This window comes from Taurulus bubalis, assembly GCF_910589615.1.
Source record: "Taurulus bubalis genome assembly, chromosome: 12".
NCBI classification, from domain to species: Eukaryota; Metazoa; Chordata; class Actinopteri; order Perciformes; family Cottidae; genus Taurulus; species Taurulus bubalis.
In genome coordinates, this window is record NC_136600.1 from 2,067,471 (window position 1) to 2,086,714 (window position 19,244).

General features: G+C 45.7%; 1 protein-coding gene across 3 annotated transcripts in view; it reads left to right on the forward strand.

Moving 5' to 3' along the window:
* ascc3 (activating signal cointegrator 1 complex subunit 3) overlaps positions 1 to 19,244 on the forward strand; it is a gene marked incomplete at its 5' end in the record, with an annotated part of 166,923 nt that overhangs the window by 57,134 nt on the left and 90,545 nt on the right. For all 3 annotated transcript variants that reach the window (XM_079228052.1, XM_079228053.1, XM_079228054.1), the window contains 2 exons: positions 2,539 to 2,742; positions 9,456 to 9,596. In XM_079228052.1, coding sequence (XP_079084178.1) covers positions 2,539 to 2,742; positions 9,456 to 9,596 — 345 coding nt within the window. The remainder of the gene's footprint in view (positions 1 to 2,538; positions 2,743 to 9,455; positions 9,597 to 19,244) is intronic.

Sequence of the window (19,244 nt, forward strand, 5' to 3'; positions counted from 1 at the left end):
GCTTGCCTCTGTGAGAGACAAGCGACGAAGCTTTCATTTCCGCTATCGACCATGGAATAAATAACCACTAGTTCTGCTTTATACTTGTTGTGGAAGTCCCAAACATGTCGGAACATGAAACGCCCTCGTGTTCGGGTTCATAACATCATCCGTAGCCGCACACAGCTCGGTGAATTTCACCGACTCCTCCAGGAACTGCGTCTCGCGTATCTCCGTAAAACGATACCGATTATGCCATCCACCATGGAAATAACCACCAGTTCTGCTTTATACTTTTTGTGTAAACTCCACATATGTGGGAACATCAAACTCCATGGTGTCTGGGTTCATACTATTATCCGTAGTCCCACAACAGCGTCTCAATGAAGCCGCTGTCAGCGCTGGTTCAGGCGGAGCAGCAGCAGTTTCATTCAGCAACGGGGAGACGGCGGTGGTGACGGGCGGAGCTTCTCAACGCTGATTCTCAACGCTGATTGGCTACCGCGCCGCGTCCTTCGCTTTGTTCGCCCCAGGTCAAACGTTCTGTTCGCGCCGCCTCCAACGCGTCTATCTCGCCGCCCCGCGAATAAATCGCCAATTCACGTCGCGTCTGTGGATTGACTTTAATTCGCGCCTCGTCTGGCGTGAACACGGCATAACGTACAAACATCCTTTTCGGGCGTCAATGAAACCGCCAGAATCTTATAAAATACCATGATATTAATTTTTGGCCATACCGCCCAGCCCTAACATGAACGTGTCGTGGTGTTCATCAATGTCCTCCGGTCGAGTCTAAAGCTGCTCTGATGGAACACCAAAGGAGTCCGCGTAGAACACGAATGACAAATTCACTAACGAGATAAAGTCACATCCATTTCTCCTCATTGAAGCTCGTATTGATTCATAGTTTATTTCGCCTACTTCTCAGAAATATAAGTAGAGCTTTTTGGTTTCCGCAAATCAGCTCCTCCTGTTACTATTGAGCCTGAAGTATTCTTTTAAAATGCAACACAATCCCCTCCCTCCCTTTGTTGTGTTGAAATGGATCGACCGACTGTGTTTGCGCTCATCTGTGCTCGTGCAAACACAAACACTGCCTCACATTTGTGGCGTCCACAGTTCTTTCATGCGTGTGCAGTGTGCTTTAGAAGAGGGAAAACAAGGACGATAGAAATCACAAATACAATAATCCATCAGAAGATTTTATGATACTTTCACTGCAAACAATCAGTTAGGAAAAAATGTGATTATTGGAGGGACACTCGCAGTATAATCAGCAGCCGGATGCCTTTTACAACAATGTTTCTCTGATTGTCCTCCACACCAGAGGAGCTGCGAGCTGTCCTCTGATCACTGAATAGTACCTGTATTTTATTTATATATTTCATATATCTGTTTAAATCCATACATTCTGATTCAGGATGTGGAAAGGAAAGAGCCATTATTGTGCTCCAAGCTGATGTTGCAGCGTTCCCAGGCCAATGCCGAGAAGAGGATTTAATCACATCTGAATGAGGTGTTTTTGGACCGTGTCCGTGTGTGTGTGTGTGTGTGTGTGTGTGTGTGTGTGTGTGTGTGTGTGTGTGTCCGTCCTTCACAGTGGCCATCTCTCTACTATCAGAGGCAGTGTGAGATTGAGGGTCATCAGCCACACTCTGTTGCCATAGTGAAGGCAGACGGAAGGCTGCTTGACTGACAGCTGATCCCGCCACACACACATTTTCTCCTCCTCCACGCTTCCTGACACTCCTCTTCTCGTGCAGTCCCTTCAAACGCAGAGTCGCTGACACAATCTGTAACCGGTCTCCCGGCTGCCTTTCCTGTCAGCACCCTGCTGTGTGTTCCTGGGCAGCTCAAAGGGTGACATTACCCTTTAGGCTGCTCAGTTAATTCAATATTAATCGTGATCACAATTTTGGCTTCCTACTATACATTCCTTTTCTTTCAGACTCATGGGTCCATATAGCAACACACACAAATACAACAACAATATATAAAATACAACACGAGGACACAGGTATAATCATTGCAGTTAAAAAGTCACTCCTGGTTAAACACATGCAGACACTTGTTCCAATGTTTCCAGAAACAAGAAGAATACCTCGTATCACTCTGTTGGCTCAGTTAAGACTTTTATAAATTACATTTTATGAGTCATTTAATCTTATATTCAGATTCAACTTTATTGTCATTGCACATAGTACAAGTAGTATGACAACGAAATGGAGTTTGCATCTGTCCAGAGCAGTGGCGGTTCCACATGTAATTACGCCCCGGGCGAGACCCCCCTCCGAGCGCCGCCGCCGCCGCCGGTGTCTGGTGTTAGTGTGGGAGAGGGGGATATCCAAATATAAATATCCAAATATAAACATCCATCTATTTCAATGAAATACATGAAACAATGTGTTTTTTTTCCTCTTTTCTTTCTCTGTAAATCGTGCATCACAGACGCAGCCGAGATGAAAACCTTGATTTTGACATGATGTCCATTGCAGGTCTTTGTTCGATGAGTGTATTGCAATCATTGCGTTAACTCGTCTTCATCCTTTGTTTGCCCAGATAGCCCAGCTGGTGTTCAAGGGGATGAAGAGTCTGAACCGGATCCAGTCGCTGGTCTACGAGACGGCCTACAACACCAACGAAAACCTTCTCATCTGCGCCCCGACTGGCGCCGGCAAGACCAACATCGCCATGCTGACGGTCCTTCACGAGATCAACCAGCACCTGCAGCCAGGGGGCGTCATCAAGAAGGACGAATTCAAGGTCTGACGCCAACACACGTCCACACGTTCCCATCTCGGGGTCCAGAATACGGGGATGCTGAGGCGGTTTGGTTCCACACAACGCTGCTCGTTCGCAGGACGTCTTTTACCCTGACTCACTGTAACGCGTCTGTCTGGCTGTGGAACGTCTAAGAACGTCTGCAATAAGTGTTTAATATTTCCAGAGTTCCTCCACCCCCGAGCTTCTCAACATGCCTCATGGAGATTAAGCATGCTCCTTGCTGGGACTCACACACCCCATGCAGAGATTCAGATCTGATCCGGGGAGCTTTGGATGCTGGGATTTCAGGCAGCGTTCAGATGGGAGCTTTCTGATAGTTTAAGTCAAGGAGAGCTGGGTTTACTTGGTTATGTGTACGCCATGAGGCTTCGTGTTCAGCCTGTTTGTCATTTAACCTCAGTGGTGATCTGTCCCAGTAGCTTCTCTTGTGTATTTATTCCTGTTTTTTTGGGGGACAAAATGATCTGAACTAATCGACCGAGTGCCACTTAACTGTGTGTGTGTGTGTGTGTGTGTGTGTGAGATCTGAGACATCGGATGTACAGAGTCAGAGAACAGCATCATAGAGACTTTAACCAGCTCTCAGTCCTCATCCAGGACAGATCGGCAACACACTTCCATTTTACTCTAACATGTTGTACGTCGTGATCAAATTAACACGATAATTCCATAACCAAGTGATGGGTTTCCTGAGGATGTTATGGTGCTTTTTATTGCCATCAATACTTAACAATACTCCTTGAATGGTACAAGGCACACCAATCCTCAACGTGCCCTTCATTTCTCTCTCTCCTTCTCTTTCAAAGTGATCATGGCATCCTGTTAACTGAGCAGGAAGAGGGATTTATTCTGTTAGAGATCCTAACCGTTGGAAAACGACCAGCCTTCTCTTCCAGATGGAGGCTCATGTGGTGACGTAGTCATGCGGCGCTACGGGATGAACGCTGGTATGAAGGAGTATTTGTCCTTCTACAGTCGGTCACACACAAACCATCAAAGGAAAGTTGTGTTGGATGCTATTTATTCATGAAGCCTCTGATCAATTTAAATGTTAAGTATATGTCCCTAAATTGAAGTGACGCAAATGACATCCTCACAGTAGGTCTTAGAACTAAGTGCGTCCTCGTCAGGGTTGTGTGGGTGTGGATGCAAAGCTGTTCATCTGTCAAAGTGAATGTGGAGGGAGAATGGTACTCCATATTAACTGACTGAGCGATTGTTATATAAAACTGTAAATCATCGCTTGCTTTATGAAAAGAAAACCCAAATCTGGATGTATTGACCACCATAAGTAATGTACAAGTGAAATTTATGGTTTGGAACATGAGAAAATTCAAATGTCACAGATGTGCGCAAATGTGCCTCAATGCAAATTTTAGAGACCTCGCCTGAATGTTCTCTGTTCTAAACCCTCTCTAACTTTGTTCTGCTTCACTTTATCAAAGTCAACCTTTGCAGAAAGAATGTTCACATATTGTGCTATGATTTAGGTTAGAGTTGGACCTTACAGCTGCATAATTTCAAAGAAATAATCATCCTGAAAGGGATTTTTTTTCTAGACCGACCTGAAATCTTTTCATTTTTTTCTGTGTCATCTTAATTTACTTTCAGCTTTCAGATTTACTTTTCAGCTTCACCAGTAACATATAGACTGATATTTACACATCTGAACAACATCTCACATGTGTACCTTTTATTATAACACCCAAATGATTCAAATAGCCCTAGTGGTTGCAGAGATACACCCTTTTTAGTTTGGGTATGACATTTTCAAGAAAAGGGCCAAAAAATAGGGTGGTTTCCTTAAAGGCCATAAAATCCAGATTAAGAAAGCCCGACCTCCATGTCACCCTCCTTACCTCCATGTCACCCTCCTTACCTCTATGTCACCCTCCTTACCTCCATGTCACCCTCCTTACCTCCATGTCACCCTCCTTACCTCCATGTCACCCTCCTTACCTCCATGTCACTCTCCCTACCTCCATGTCACCCTCCTTACCTCTATGTCACCCTCCTTACCTCCATGTCACCCTCCCTACCTCCATGTCACCCTCCCTACCTCCATGTCACCCTCCCTACCTCCATGTCACCCTCCTTACCTCTATGTCACCCTCCCTACCTCCATGTCACCCTCCCTACCTCCATGTCACCCTCCTTACCTCTATGTCACCCTCCTTACCTCCATGTCACCCTCCCTACCTCCATGTCACCCTCCCTACCTCCATGTCACCCTCCTTACCTCTATGTCACCCTCCCTACCTCCATGTCACCCTCCTTACCTCCATGTCACCCTCCTTACCTCCATGTCACCCTCCTTACATCTATGTCACCCTCCCTACCTCCATGTCACCCTCCCTACCTCCATGTCACCCTCCTTACCTCTATGTCACCCTCCCTACCTCCATGTCACCCTCCTTACCTCTATGTCACCCTCCCTACCTCCATGTCACCCTCCTTACCTCCATGTCACCCTCCTTACCTCCATGTCACCCTCCTTACCTCCATGTCACCCTCCTTACCTCCATGTCACCCTCCCTACCTCCATGTCACCCTCCTTACCTCCATGTCACCCTCCTTACCTCCATGTCACCCTCCTTACCTCTGTCACCCTCCCTACCTCTATGTCACCCTCCTTACCTCCATGTCACCCTCCCTACCTCTATGTCACCCTCCTTACCTCTGTCACCCTCCCTACCTCTATGTCACCCTCCTTACCTCCATGTCACCCTCCTTACCTCCATGTCACCCTCCCTACCTCCATGTCACCCTCCTTACCTCCATGTCACCCTCCTTACCTCTATGTCACCCTCCTTACCTCCATGTCACCCTCCTTACCTCCATGTCACCCTCCCTACCTCTGTGTCACCCTCCTTGCCTCCATGTCACCCTCCTTACCTCCATGTCACCCTCCTTACCTCCATGTCACCCTCCTTACCTCTATGTCACCCTCCTTACCTCCATGTCACCCTCCCTACCTCTATGTCACCCTCCTTACCTCTGTCACCCTCCCTACCTCTATGTCACCCTCCTTACCTCCATGTCACCCTCCTTACCTCCATGTCACCCTCCCTACCTCCATGTCACCCTCCTTACCTCCATGTCACCCTCCTTACCTCTATGTCACCCTCCTTACCTCCATGTCACCCTCCTTACCTCCATGTCACCCTCCCTACCTCTGTGTCACCCTCCTTGCCTCCATGTCACCCTCCTTACCTCCATGTCACCCTCCTTACCTCCATGTCACCCTCCTTACCTCCATGTCACCCTCCTTACCTCCATGTCACTCTCCCTACCTCCATGTCACCCTCCTTACCTCTATGTCACCCTCCTTACCTCCATGTCACCCTCCCTACCTCCATGTCACCCTCCCTACCTCCATGTCACCCTCCCTACCTCCATGTCACCCTCCCTACCTCCATGTCACCCTCCTTACCTCTATGTCACCCTCCCTACCTCCATGTCACCCTCCCTACCTCCATGTCACCCTCCCTACCTCCATGTCACCCTCCTTACCTCTATGTCACCCTCCTTACCTCCATGTCACCCTCCCTACCTCCATGTCACCCTCCCTACCTCCATGTCACCCTCCTTACCTCTATGTCACCCTCCCTACCTCCATGTCACCCTCCTTACCTCCATGTCACCCTCCTTACCTCCATGTCACCCTCCTTACATCTATGTCACCCTCCCTACCTCCATGTCACCCTCCCTACCTCCATGTCACCCTCCTTACCTCTATGTCACCCTCCCTACCTCCATGTCACCCTCCTTACCTCTATGTCACCCTCCCTACCTCCATGTCACCCTCCTTACCTCCATGTCACCCTCCTTACCTCCATGTCACCCTCCTTACCTCCATGTCACCCTCCCTACCTCCATGTCACCCTCCCTACCTCCATGTCACCCTCCTTACCTCCATGTCACCCTCCTTACCTCTGTCACCCTCCCTACCTCTATGTCACCCTCCTTACCTCCATGTCACCCTCCCTACCTCTATGTCACCCTCCTTACCTCTGTCACCCTCCCTACCTCTATGTCACCCTCCTTACCTCCATGTCACCCTCCTTACCTCCATGTCACCCTCCCTACCTCCATGTCACCCTCCTTACCTCCATGTCACCCTCCTTACCTCTATGTCACCCTCCTTACCTCCATGTCACCCTCCTTACCTCCATGTCACCCTCCCTACCTCTGTGTCACCCTCCTTGCCTCCATGTCACCCTCCTTACCTCCATGTCACCCTCCTTACCTCCATGTCACCCTCCTTACCTCCATGTCACCCTCCTTACCTCCATGTCACCCTCCTTACCTCTATGTCACCCTCCTTACCTCCATGTCACCCTCCCTACCTCTATGTCACCCTCCTTACCTCTGTCACCCTCCCTACCTCTATGTCACCCTCCTTACCTCCATGTCACCCTCCCTACCTCCATGTCACCCTCCTTACCTCCATGTCACCCTCCTTACCTCTATGTCACCCTCCTTACCTCCATGTCACCCTCCTTACCTCCATGTCACCCTCCCTACCTCTGTGTCACCCTCCTTGCCTCCATGTCACCCTCCTTACCTCCATGTCACCCTCCTTACCTCCATGTCACCCTCCTTACCTCCATGTCACCCTCCTTACCTCCATGTCACCCTCCTTACCTCCATGTCACCCTCCTTACCTCCATGTCACCCTCCCTACCTCTGTGTCACCCTCCTTACCTCCATGTCACCCTCCTTACCTCCATGTCACCCTCCCTACCTCCATGTCACCCTCCCTACCTCCATGTCACCCTCCCTACCTCCATGTCACCCTCCTTACCTCCATGTCACCCTCCTTACCTCTATGTCACCCTCCTTACCTCCATGTCACCCTCCCTACCTCTGTGTCACCCTCCTTACCTCCATGTCACCCTCCTTACCTCCATGTCACCCTCCCTACCTCCATGTCACCCTCCCTACCTCCATGTCACCCTCCTTACCTCCATGTCACCCTCCTTACCTCTATGTCACCCTCCTTACCTCCATGTCACCCTCCTTACCTCCATGTCACCCTCCCTACCTCCATGTCACCCTCCTTACCTCTATGTCACCCTCCTTACCTCCATGTCACCCTCCTTACCTCCATGTCACCCTCCTTACCTCCATGTCACCCTCCCTACCTCCATGTCACCCTCCTTACCTCCATGTCACCCTCCCTTACCTCCATGTCACCCTCCTTACCTCCATGTCACCCTCCCTACCTCCATGTCACCCTCCTTACCTCTATGTCACCCTCCTTACCTCCATGTCACCCTCCTTACCTCCATGTCACCCTCCCTACCTCCATGTCACCCTCCTTACCTCCATGTCACCCTCCCTACCTCCATGTCACCCTCCTTACCTCCATGTCACCCTCCCTACCTCCATGTCACCCTCCTTACCTCTATGTCACCCTCCTTACCTCCATGTCACCCTCCTTACCTCCATGTCACCCTCCCTACCTCCATGTCACCCTCCCTACCTCCATGTCACCCTCCCTACCTCCATGTCACCCTCCTTACCTCCATGTCACCCTCCTTACCTCTATGTCACCCTCCTTACCTCCATGTCACCCTCCCTACCTCTGTGTCACCCTCCTTACCTCCATGTCACCCTCCTTACCTCCATGTCACCCTCCCTACCTCCATGTCACCCTCCCTACCTCCATGTCACCCTCCTTACCTCCATGTCACCCTCCTTACCTCTATGTCACCCTCCTTACCTCCATGTCACCCTCCTTACCTCCATGTCACCCTCCCTACCTCCATGTCACCCTCCTTACCTCTATGTCACCCTCCTTACCTCCATGTCACCCTCCTTACCTCCATGTCACCCTCCTTACCTCCATGTCACCCTCCCTACCTCCATGTCACCCTCCTTACCTCCATGTCACCCTCCCTTACCTCCATGTCACCCTCCTTACCTCCATGTCACCCTCCCTACCTCCATGTCACCCTCCTTACCTCTATGTCACCCTCCTTACCTCCATGTCACCCTCCTTACCTCCATGTCACCCTCCTTACCTCCATGTCACCCTCCCTACCTCCTTTGGTTTCACTTCATGTTTTCTGTTCTTCATCCATTAATTACACAGACAGTTTTCACTGTGAGTGTTGTTTCACAAGTGTATCCTGAATACTTGATCCTGAACAATAAAAGATGAAAGTGGACAAAATTAAATACTGCAAGAATTGGTAAATATAATCTTAGATATATGCGCAAAAAAAAGTCAGCTATTGGCAGGTTAGTCTAAAAATATTAGCACGCCTTCATAAAGCCATCGTGTCAAATCCTAACGCGCACTCGGATAAATAATTCAGACATCCAAAAGTGCTTTGTTCTCTTTCATGAAGGTTTACACACACACACACACACACACACACACACACACACACACACACACACACACACACACACACACACACACACACACACACACACACACACACAGCTAGTGACGATAGCCACTTTTCATGCATCACTATTAAACTTTACCCATCCAAGTAGCCAGCATCTTATTTCTCAATAAATTGTGATTTGTGCTGGTTGCCAGGGAACAAATGATCCCGCCTCTGTTTGCTCGTTCATCAGCGGTGTCCTTCCAGTCTGCTCTCCTGTATCACCTCACCTTCCACCACCCGCTCTGCTCTGTCCTCCAGTATTTATGTGTGTCCTTCTCCCTGTAGATCATATATGTGGCTCCTATGAAGGCCCTGGCAGCTGAGATGACGAGGTACTTCGGGAAGCGGTTGGAGCCGCTGGGCATCAGCGTGAAGGAACTCACTGGAGACATGCAGCTGACCAAAGGAGAGATCCTACGCACACAGGTACACACACACACACACACACACACACACACACACACACACACACGCACACATTGAAAACCAAGGGTACAACAAGCAGCTCCAGGTTCCCTCTGCTGCACACACATGTTCTCTAGCTCCCCCAAGTGGATTTGATTGTGACATTTATTGGAGCACTTCCATCAAGTATTCTCCAAACTGCATCCGTCACAATTCCGCCAGTTACTCGTCACCGGTGTGATTCAACCAGACGTCTAGTTTAATAGTTATCAAAGCTGCAGAGCTGTGGATGTTTTCAGTTGCTTTCAAATGGAGAAGGAATGAAGCCCGTAACTCTTTTTTCTTTTCTCCCGAAAATGAGAATTGTGTTCTTTCAAAACTAAAACTCTCCTCATCCACAGTTCCGATTTAATTAATTTAATTTGCTAAAGTACTGTAACCCTTGTGAGACGAGACGTGTGGTTTTCTTTTCTTTTTTTTTTTTAAAGATCGTTAAGTTTGAATAATTCCGTAAACTCCTTAAAATGCCTAAGCGATTGTAACGTTTCACTCAAACATTGATAAGTCCCCCTTACAGCGGCGGAGTCAGTCAAAGACACATCACTGTAACCGTATAGGCCTGGAGGAGTCTACCTTGTTTTGTGCTCTTCTGGGGCGTCTGAGATCCTGCGATCTCATTGGTCCTCAGACTCTTCTGAAAACGCGTCAGACGGCACATGTGGAAGTACACAGTCATTTACATATCCTGTTTGTCATGGTTGGACCAAGGAAAACTCGGTTTTTGGACTGAATATGCTTCATAACATGTCAATGCTTGTGTTTATTGGGATTATTATTGCAGATTTAGATGCTTTAGGTCGTAATCTAATCCTAGGGTCCCGCTATAAACACTCTGCTTCCTGTCCTGGCCTCATGAGTGAAAGACAAGTCAAGTTTATTTATTTAGCCCAATTAAAAACATTCTTACAATTTGCCTCGAGGGGCTTTACCATCTGTACAGCATACAACACCGTCTGTACTTAGACCCTCGAGTTTTGACGAGGAAAAATCCATGAAAAAAGCATTTTAATGTGGAACAATGACTAAACGTCAAGAAGAGCAACCGAGGGAGGAATCCCTCTCCCAGCGATGGACCGACATGTAATCGACAGAATAGACCAATGCTGCACTTCAAAAGTGAAACAAAAGGGTTTGGGGTGAGCCCGTTTTAGATCACAGATCAAACTGAGAAGCAGGGCAAAAGTAATAAAAAAAACCAGGCATATAATACAAGCACCATGTGTTGACATCTAAATGGTTTCTGCAGCTGGATGCAGAACTAATACTCAGAACCCCACTCTCTTGGATCCGGAAGTGAACCGAGGAAGAACCCCGGCACCCACGCCACTGCGTTTGGAGTCTGGCCGCATCTGAATGATTTCAGTAGGCCATGTGCATACCTTCATCAAGTCATATTTGATATATAGGCTCTTGTGTTTGGTTCCCAATTGGCACAGTCTTGGCGACGCAGGAACCCTCCAACCTAACCCGCTCTATGTATTCTAGTATGTTTTCACAAAATGGGTAGATAAGTTCACTCCCCCAAATTGTACAGATGTTCCAACATAAGTTATTGTTCAGCAAAGCTCATCCTGTGGAGCTCACAAGGAGCCAAATAAAACGATGAGCTCACACTGAGTAAGCGTGTCCTCGAGGCTCCATTATAAACACTATGTCATGTTATTTGAAAGTGATTTTGCCACCATCGCTCAGATCACACATTAGCTCATTCTGCCTAATAATCCTCCGCTTTTTACAGATATCTTCTCTGTGTGCTCTATGAGTTGAAATTCAGCTCTTCTTAAATCAATTCCTAAATAATTCAAAGTCAAGATGAAGGAAGTATAAAAGGGCTTAAGTAAAGTTACAAGCACACGCTGTTTCTCTTGTTGGCTTTTCCTCTGAGACCACAGCGGTTCCTTCTCTAGCTGTGGTGTTGGGCTCTGGTTGGTGGTGGGTCACCCGTCCAGGGTCACACGGGGTCAGAGGTCAGCTGTCAAACATTTCTTCACTAGCTCCTTCCTTATTGGTGCATTTGCCGTGGATCATGAGACAGTGATGTGCTGTTTTATTTTGCCGGATGAAGCAATACAGTGGGTCATCTTTTTAATTCTCTATTTCGTTCTCGTCATATTTTGTTGTCATTGTTATTGTGTCCTGTATTTAAAGTGCTATGTCCTCTAAGGCCTTGTCTTTTTCAAACTGTGTGGAACATTTCACAGTGTAAAAATAAAGTTGAGTCTTTTCTGATGGACAAACAACATCATGGTGACACCATTTGACCTCAATCGCATCTCTGGCCGGTCTGAACTTTCTTGTTGCTTATCGGCAGACATACATCCTGACTCTGATATATCTTTTGTAAGCTACAATTGATTTGAGTCAGGCTAGATATTAACATGTTAGTTGCAGAATAGATAATTTATTGACTATATATATATAGATCATTTATTGACTTATGTGTATATATATATATATATATATATATATATATATATATATATATATATATATATATATATATATATATATATATATATATAGTATCCTAGGTGTGGGATGTAGGTTTCCTTTTATCAACCCTGAATGAAGTTATTAGTCATTGAGTCAGCGCATCGGTGAGCTCTGGGATCCTATTCAAATTATTCAGCAGGTACGGAAAGTAAGCCGACGCCTTAATTTTTTTGGCTGACAGCAGCAAAGCGGGAGCCAGCCTTATGAACCAAGTCTGTCTCTGAGCCAGTGAGAGGGAGGAAGCTCCACATCTAATGGAGGGGCAACAGGGTAGACTGAAGACGGTAGCAGTAGCATCTTCTGTTGGTTTATTTTGGACTTGCACATGTATATAATGATGTCTGTGTGTACATTACAATACTTAAGATGGCGTTAGCAAACACAGGAGGGCGGAGTGAGGACTTCAGGTACTGGAAAAACAGGAATGTTATCGAGCCATCTTCAATACCTAAGCCAAAGGAGAGACTGGAGACATGGATAATCCGACTTTAGATGAGTAATCACCTCATAGACTCTCACAGTCCCACGTTGACCAGACTCGGTCCAGCCTTTATTTCAGCTTTCAGCCCCGTCTTGTCCTACATTCTGTAGAGTTACAGATGTATTTATGTACCACTCAAGGTTCCATGTTCAAAGCAGCACTTTTGTCTACACTTAGTAGTAGTTACCATGGTTACAGTATAGTAAAGACAAAATTTAGTAGTCTGAGAGTCTGTCATGGTGGTACTTTTTTTTTTTTTTGCATCAAAGGTTTGAAATGAGGCAGGATCCAATTTGAGCACACGCCACAGCACCTTTTGCAAATCACGCTCTCATTTAGTTATTTAGTTATTTTTAAGTGGGTCACGATTGCGACTCAAAACTAAAATCAATGGAAATGAGCTTTTTGATTTCAACCTAATCGTCTTCTCCTGTGCTTGTCCGAAGAAGAGAAGAACGCACAGAAAGAGACGCGGCGATGCTCGCCGCCTGCAACCGCAGCACGGACCACAGACGTAATCACGACGACCCGGTTGAAGTGGACTAAGGCTTTGATGAAGCTCTGAGAGAGCTATTGACCATAATTGAACACTATATTCAGGGCCGTGTGAAGAGTAGACAAAGTGCAGCTTGGAATGAAGTTCAAGATGTCCGATCTTAAAGATCAAAGCGTGTTTTAATGGATTGTGTCGGCTGAAATAAGCCAAACTAACTGCAGATCCTTTCCCGGCTGTTCTGTGTTTTCTTCTTGTCTCCTCTACTAGTGTTGGAAATGTGTTTTCCTTACCAGCAGCAGCGCTCTACAGCGAGACAATCTATCTGCATGTGAGAATATTCCAACATGTTAACAATGAGTTGTGACTCTTGAGTTCTCACACCCGGATCGACAAACGTTAACAAATCTATTATGTCCCCACTTTCTTTGTCATCAGCATAGAGCAGTGCGTGTGTGTTCAGTGAATCTATCAAGTTGTGTGTGTGTGTGTGTGTGTGTCACAGCCTTGAGATGTCTCCTTCCTCTGAGCCTTAGAGCTCCTTTGTTGTTAAAAATACATCAGTGAGCCACACTGGGTGACATGCTCCTTTATTACCATGAACACTCGTGATGGAGTTTATTTTGACCTGATCCCACACACACCTTCCTGTTGCCACAAAGACCCACTAAAGCACCAAATGTGGATTCATCCGCGGCTGAAAATAGTCCCCAACGTATGCACGGTATCCTCCTAAGTAGTTATTGCAAAAACCCAGTGGCCAGCTGTTTTTGGTAAAGGAGTGTGCAAAAAACAAACAAACAAAAACGTAATATTTATGAGCAGTTTTTTGTGGGCCTGATTGGTTCTTCTACATCTTTAAATGAGAAATGAACCTATGAAACACAATTTAACTATTATGTAAATTGCTGATCATAAACGGGCAATTATCCTATAGAAAATATTCCATTATGTGGGCCAACACAGTTTTAAGAATGTCCAACCTTTAACAATGTGACCTTTTTGTTCAGGAGATAAAGAGACATCATTTTATTCAGTTGTTGAGTTCAATTTGCCAGTCGATGAGTTTTATTCCTACGGGGTATCAAACGGGTTGGTCGGGTAATGAAGTACATCTCTTGTGTGGGTCGAGAGAGACGTATATCGCTGCAGCCTTTAGCTCAGCAGGGCACTGCGTCTGCAGCTTAAAAGGCCGTCTGTCGGTGACTAAATGCCTCAAGTCCCGGAGACTCAAGTCAAGTTCACCTGTCTGCTGGCCACCTGCTGATGGGAGTGAAAGGGGTTGGCCCTGAAGCCAGCAACACACTGCTCAGGCTCACTTAAAGTGGACCAGCTATTCTCATTTTAGTGACAAGCCTCACCTCCAAGACTCACTCGGCACAAAACGACACCATTAACAACCGAGCAACCTTCCCTAAGGAGTCCTTCACTTTGTATAGGAGGAGGATGGATTAATTCCAACGAGGCCACAGAAAGGGGACGAAAGCTTTGAGCACATATTTCGAGAGAGCCAGGCTCCTCCAGCTCTGAGGTACATCCAGCTTGGAAGACTGAACTATCAGACGGAGAAGGTTGGGAAAACATGCATATCTGGTAAATCCAAAAGAGTTTGGATTTGAGAGATTGCACAGTTTAGAGCCAAAGTTTATAAGCCTTGTGGGACTAGTGAATAGAGAAAAAGAAAGGTTGGAGTTTGGTGTGTGTGTGTGTGTGTGTGTGTGTGTGTGTGTGTGTGTGTGTGTGTGTGTGTGTGTGTGTGTGTGTGTGTGTGTGTGTGTGTGTGTGTGTGTGTGTGTGTGTGGTGGTAGGAGGTGGGGTTTATTTCTATGAAATGAGGCCAATTCCAGCTAATCTGAAGGTGTATTAAAGTTGCATTTCTATCAGGTCTTGTGAAGAGATTTCTCAAAGAGAATGATTAGTCAGATTCACTGCAGCTCTGCAGCACTCCTCTATCTCTCGTTCACTTAAACCTCGCCACTTTCTGTCTCTCTCATCCTTTCATTCTGCCTGTTAGTGTCAGTACATTTACACAAAGTGGTTGAGTGAACGAGGGCTGTCCACATCTAACGGGCCGGAGTGATGCCACACACTGTAACCTTGGTTGTCTCCTGCCTCTCCTCAAGGTCCTCGCCACTTCTTTCATCATCACGTCCTTTTGATGTGACTGCTGGAGTTTGGGGGGTTTCTGGCCTCACTTCAGCGTCTTTTCAAGTGTATTAATGCCACGAGTCGTGGCATTAAGAGCTTATCTACTGTTGGGCTGACACGTTCGTCCTGCGGCCTTCATCGAGGTCATTACACAACAAGCAGTCTCACGTACACAGTGACCACCAGCTAGCATGAGAGCGGTGTTTTAGACCAATCAGATTCATGTTTAAGAGGCAGAAAGGAAAGGATTGGTCTGATGATTGGTATGGTTAAACACATATCTAGTCCACAAACAGGAGAACTGTATCTATAATAATGTTGCACGGTATATCGATACTAAAAAGCACGGGTAGTGCATTAAAAACATTCAGATTTTGCATATTTTTTGTATCGATACTTTATTAAAATAGCGCGGATCACTGCTCCGCTCACTGTCATGCTGCCTGCATTAATATCTTGCTGGAGGCTAATACTAATATTAATGTGTTCAAAAAGCTGGGCAGAAACAAGCTGGTAAAAAGGGAACCATTCAGATGTTTTATTTACTACTATTATAGATAAATACACCAGTATTGTATCATATTTGTATTATCGTATCGAATGCTGGTACCGTGAGTATCAAGTATCGTGATATTTATGGCAGGTATCGTATCGAAGTCTTAATTGTGGTATCGGGACAACCCTAATATAAGGAGTGACTTCAGTTATTAGCATAGCATCTGTGTGTCAGCCCGGAGATTCAAGGGTCCAACGGAATGATTATGTTAACTGGAAATTAATACAAATGCCAGTTCCATATGAACATGGCCTTGCTCCATGTACACAGTATACACAGTATAGTCGCAGTACCACGTTCACCGTTCCATAGTTACATACAGTAAGTGAGAAGCTGCAGCATGCTGCAATACAGTCTGTCTACCAACCCTTTTCTCTAACCGGTCTTGTGATTTATTGCAACCCAAAATGATGCTAATACCTTTTTATTTTCCCAAAAAGAAAATGGATGTTAAAGTGTAACCATTAAGTTGTGTCATTTTACCAATTTTCTTTTTTGTTTATGTGCGCTGTCAGCTGTGAAAATACAATATTACCGGGAATACAAATCTGTTCCATCATGAAAAAAGAAAAGTCAGCAGTCAATAGCCAGGAAGTTGGAGGAGCATCAGTTGGAGAACTATTTGGCAGTGAATTGAGTCTTTATGTTAAGCTTACTGCTTCCCGCAATTAGGGGTGTGGGTTATGATGATATTAGTTCCTAAAAGGTTCAAATGTCTCACGCTACATGGCTCATACATGCGGCGTTGCAGCTACATACATATCTCCCCAAGAGCACAGACTACTACCTACAGCATCTCCACGCTAAGCAGCCAGATTCTGGGATGAGTGACAGGGTTCTTACGGTCATGGAAAACCTGGAGAAGTCATGGAATTTTAAAATGGTTATTTCCAGGCCTGGAAAAGTCCTTGAAAAATATAAAATCCCCAAAGTGTTGGGAAAGTCATGTAAATGTGTTATATTCATGTGTTCATGTCTTCCATTTACGCTGAGTTTGAAATAATTAATATGCTTTTAAAAGAAAGACGCTCAAAATATAATCAGACATACATACAGGCATCTATATAAATGTTTATTCTTTTAATCAAACTATTGTCTCATTCATTTGTGTCATTTAAGGTTTACTGTATGCTTTGTATTCTCATTGTTAGTTTAAATATTACATTTACTCACTTTTTCATGTTTACACCCAGATTTCACTAAATGTTTGGTCACGGAAAAACATAACGAGCTCGGTAGTGAACAACATGCTCACGTGTTAACGAACTTACTGTTCACTGTGTTTTTTTTTAGCTGAGCTACTCGGAGAATATTCACTTTAGACCGATCGTCATTTTTCTCCCCGCGATTTGCCGGAAGTGATGTCATGTTTCATTTGCACCGCTCTCACTTTTAAAAGAATTGCCTTGTTTGTGGGCAACCGGTGATTTGGTATCTTAAGGAGTAAATGTGGTCGTGTGATGGATTTGGTACGCAGTCGCCACACCAGTCCTAATTTAGTTTGAATGAAAACTCCTGTACTGTACTGGAAGAAGGACACATTTCCTTTTTAAATGAGTGCTTTGTGCTGGATCTCACGTATGCCTGTGGACTTCATGTCGACCTTAAACGGAGTATGACAGTCATTTTGTGTGGTGGTTTGGGCTAACCCATAACACCCTTCTGTTGGAATAAACACTTATTTACTGTTAATCATATACTGTTTTACTGTTATATTCAGAATCATACGTTTTGTTTATTAATCATATATACTTTTGTAAAGGCCTGCGACTTTAGATTCAACTTTTCCTCTTAACTTCCAAATGAACTCTGACATGCTTTGCAAGTTAACTCGGTAGAGTCATGGATCTGTAAGCCTCTGGCTAAAGAACATGCAGATCCTTGTTGTCTTATGATCATGGCCGATGCAAACCAATCTATGGAAAGACGTCAGGAGGGCTTCTGTTGATTGTTTATCATAATGTGTTTAAGAGGCAACTCTCCGAGTGTTTAGGATATGCAATGTGTCCATCATGTTGTAGATTCTGACTCTGCTCCTTCTTTGCACAGAATAAATGTCGGTGTCGAGTACATTTTTCTATCACCTTCTATGCGTAGAGGTCCTTTAACCTGGAGATCATAGAGTAGTGAATGTCAGGAGCAAGTAACTTCACATGTGTCCTATTGATTGGAGATGGGTGTTGTTTGAGGCAGATGGCCGCCCACCCAGAGCCTGGTGCTCCTCCAGGTTTCTGCCTGCTGGAAGGGACTGTGTCCTTGCCGCTGTCGCCGAGCGCTCGCTCACGGCGGTGTCAATATCTGGACCGGCTCTGTAGGAAAAGTTCCCGGAGATAACTGTTGTGATTTGGCGCTATATGAATACAACCGTGTGAGTCGATTCACAACACCATGGTAGAGTGTGTTGATCACATCCATGCTTATGATTTCTCTGTGACTTCTCTGACTCAGGAAGGTAACGTCCAATTCCTAATCCCACCCACAAAGCTTTGATTGGCGCGGTTGTGTTTCTAAACAAGGAATCACTATACCCCTTTCGAGTAAAGCAAATCAGAGATATGTGCAGTGATGCAGAGAACCGAGGTAGCAGAAAGCTGCAGTGATTGATCAAATCCTATCCTTTTTATTTCTTTATTTTTGCAGAAAGAAATGTGCGGATTTGAAAATACAGGCAAGCTCTTACAAATTATGAAAAGCTGTTCATTCTTGCAATTGACTAGATCACTGATTATTGGAAGGATGAATCATGTTTGAAGATTATGTTTGAGTTGAAACTCAGAAAAAAGAAAGAGGCCGGAAGCTAAGAATCCTAATGAGTTCATGTTCATGTGAATCCTGGGATTCCTACACCTCTCTACCAGTCTGTTGTGACTTCATATCCATTAAAAATGTATTATTTTATTTACCCCAACAACCACTGAACAGAAGAAAAGAACAGTTGTCATTGTATTTACATATTTAGGTAACTGTGAGCCGTATTCTCAGGAGGACTGAACATAAGGACACCGCACACGCGCTGCATTGATAAGGTTTTCATTCCCGTTTTGCCTTGACAAGCCGTTAGTTGTTCACATATCGCAATTTAGTAAATGTCTTTCTTTCTCTAACGTACCCACTCCATCTTCCTCCCACCCACCTCTTCCTCCCACATCCTACTCTCTTCATGGCTGCGATAGTTACCATGGAAACAGAAAGGGTTTGGAAGGGATGGTGCCACGCGGATGCCAGTGTGCGGGGTGGGTGGCATCCTGGGACTTCCTTCAGTGTCCAGAGAGGAAAGATCAGTTAATGACATCCACGAAGGCGCCGCCTCACAGCCAGACGGTTTCCTGTAACGGTGGAGCGAGAGGAAGGAGTGTAAAGTGGAGTCGCACGCAGAGGATTTTAAATGGCTGCTGAGGTGTTTCAGCCCATTTTGTCCTTGGAACACCGGGTTTAAAC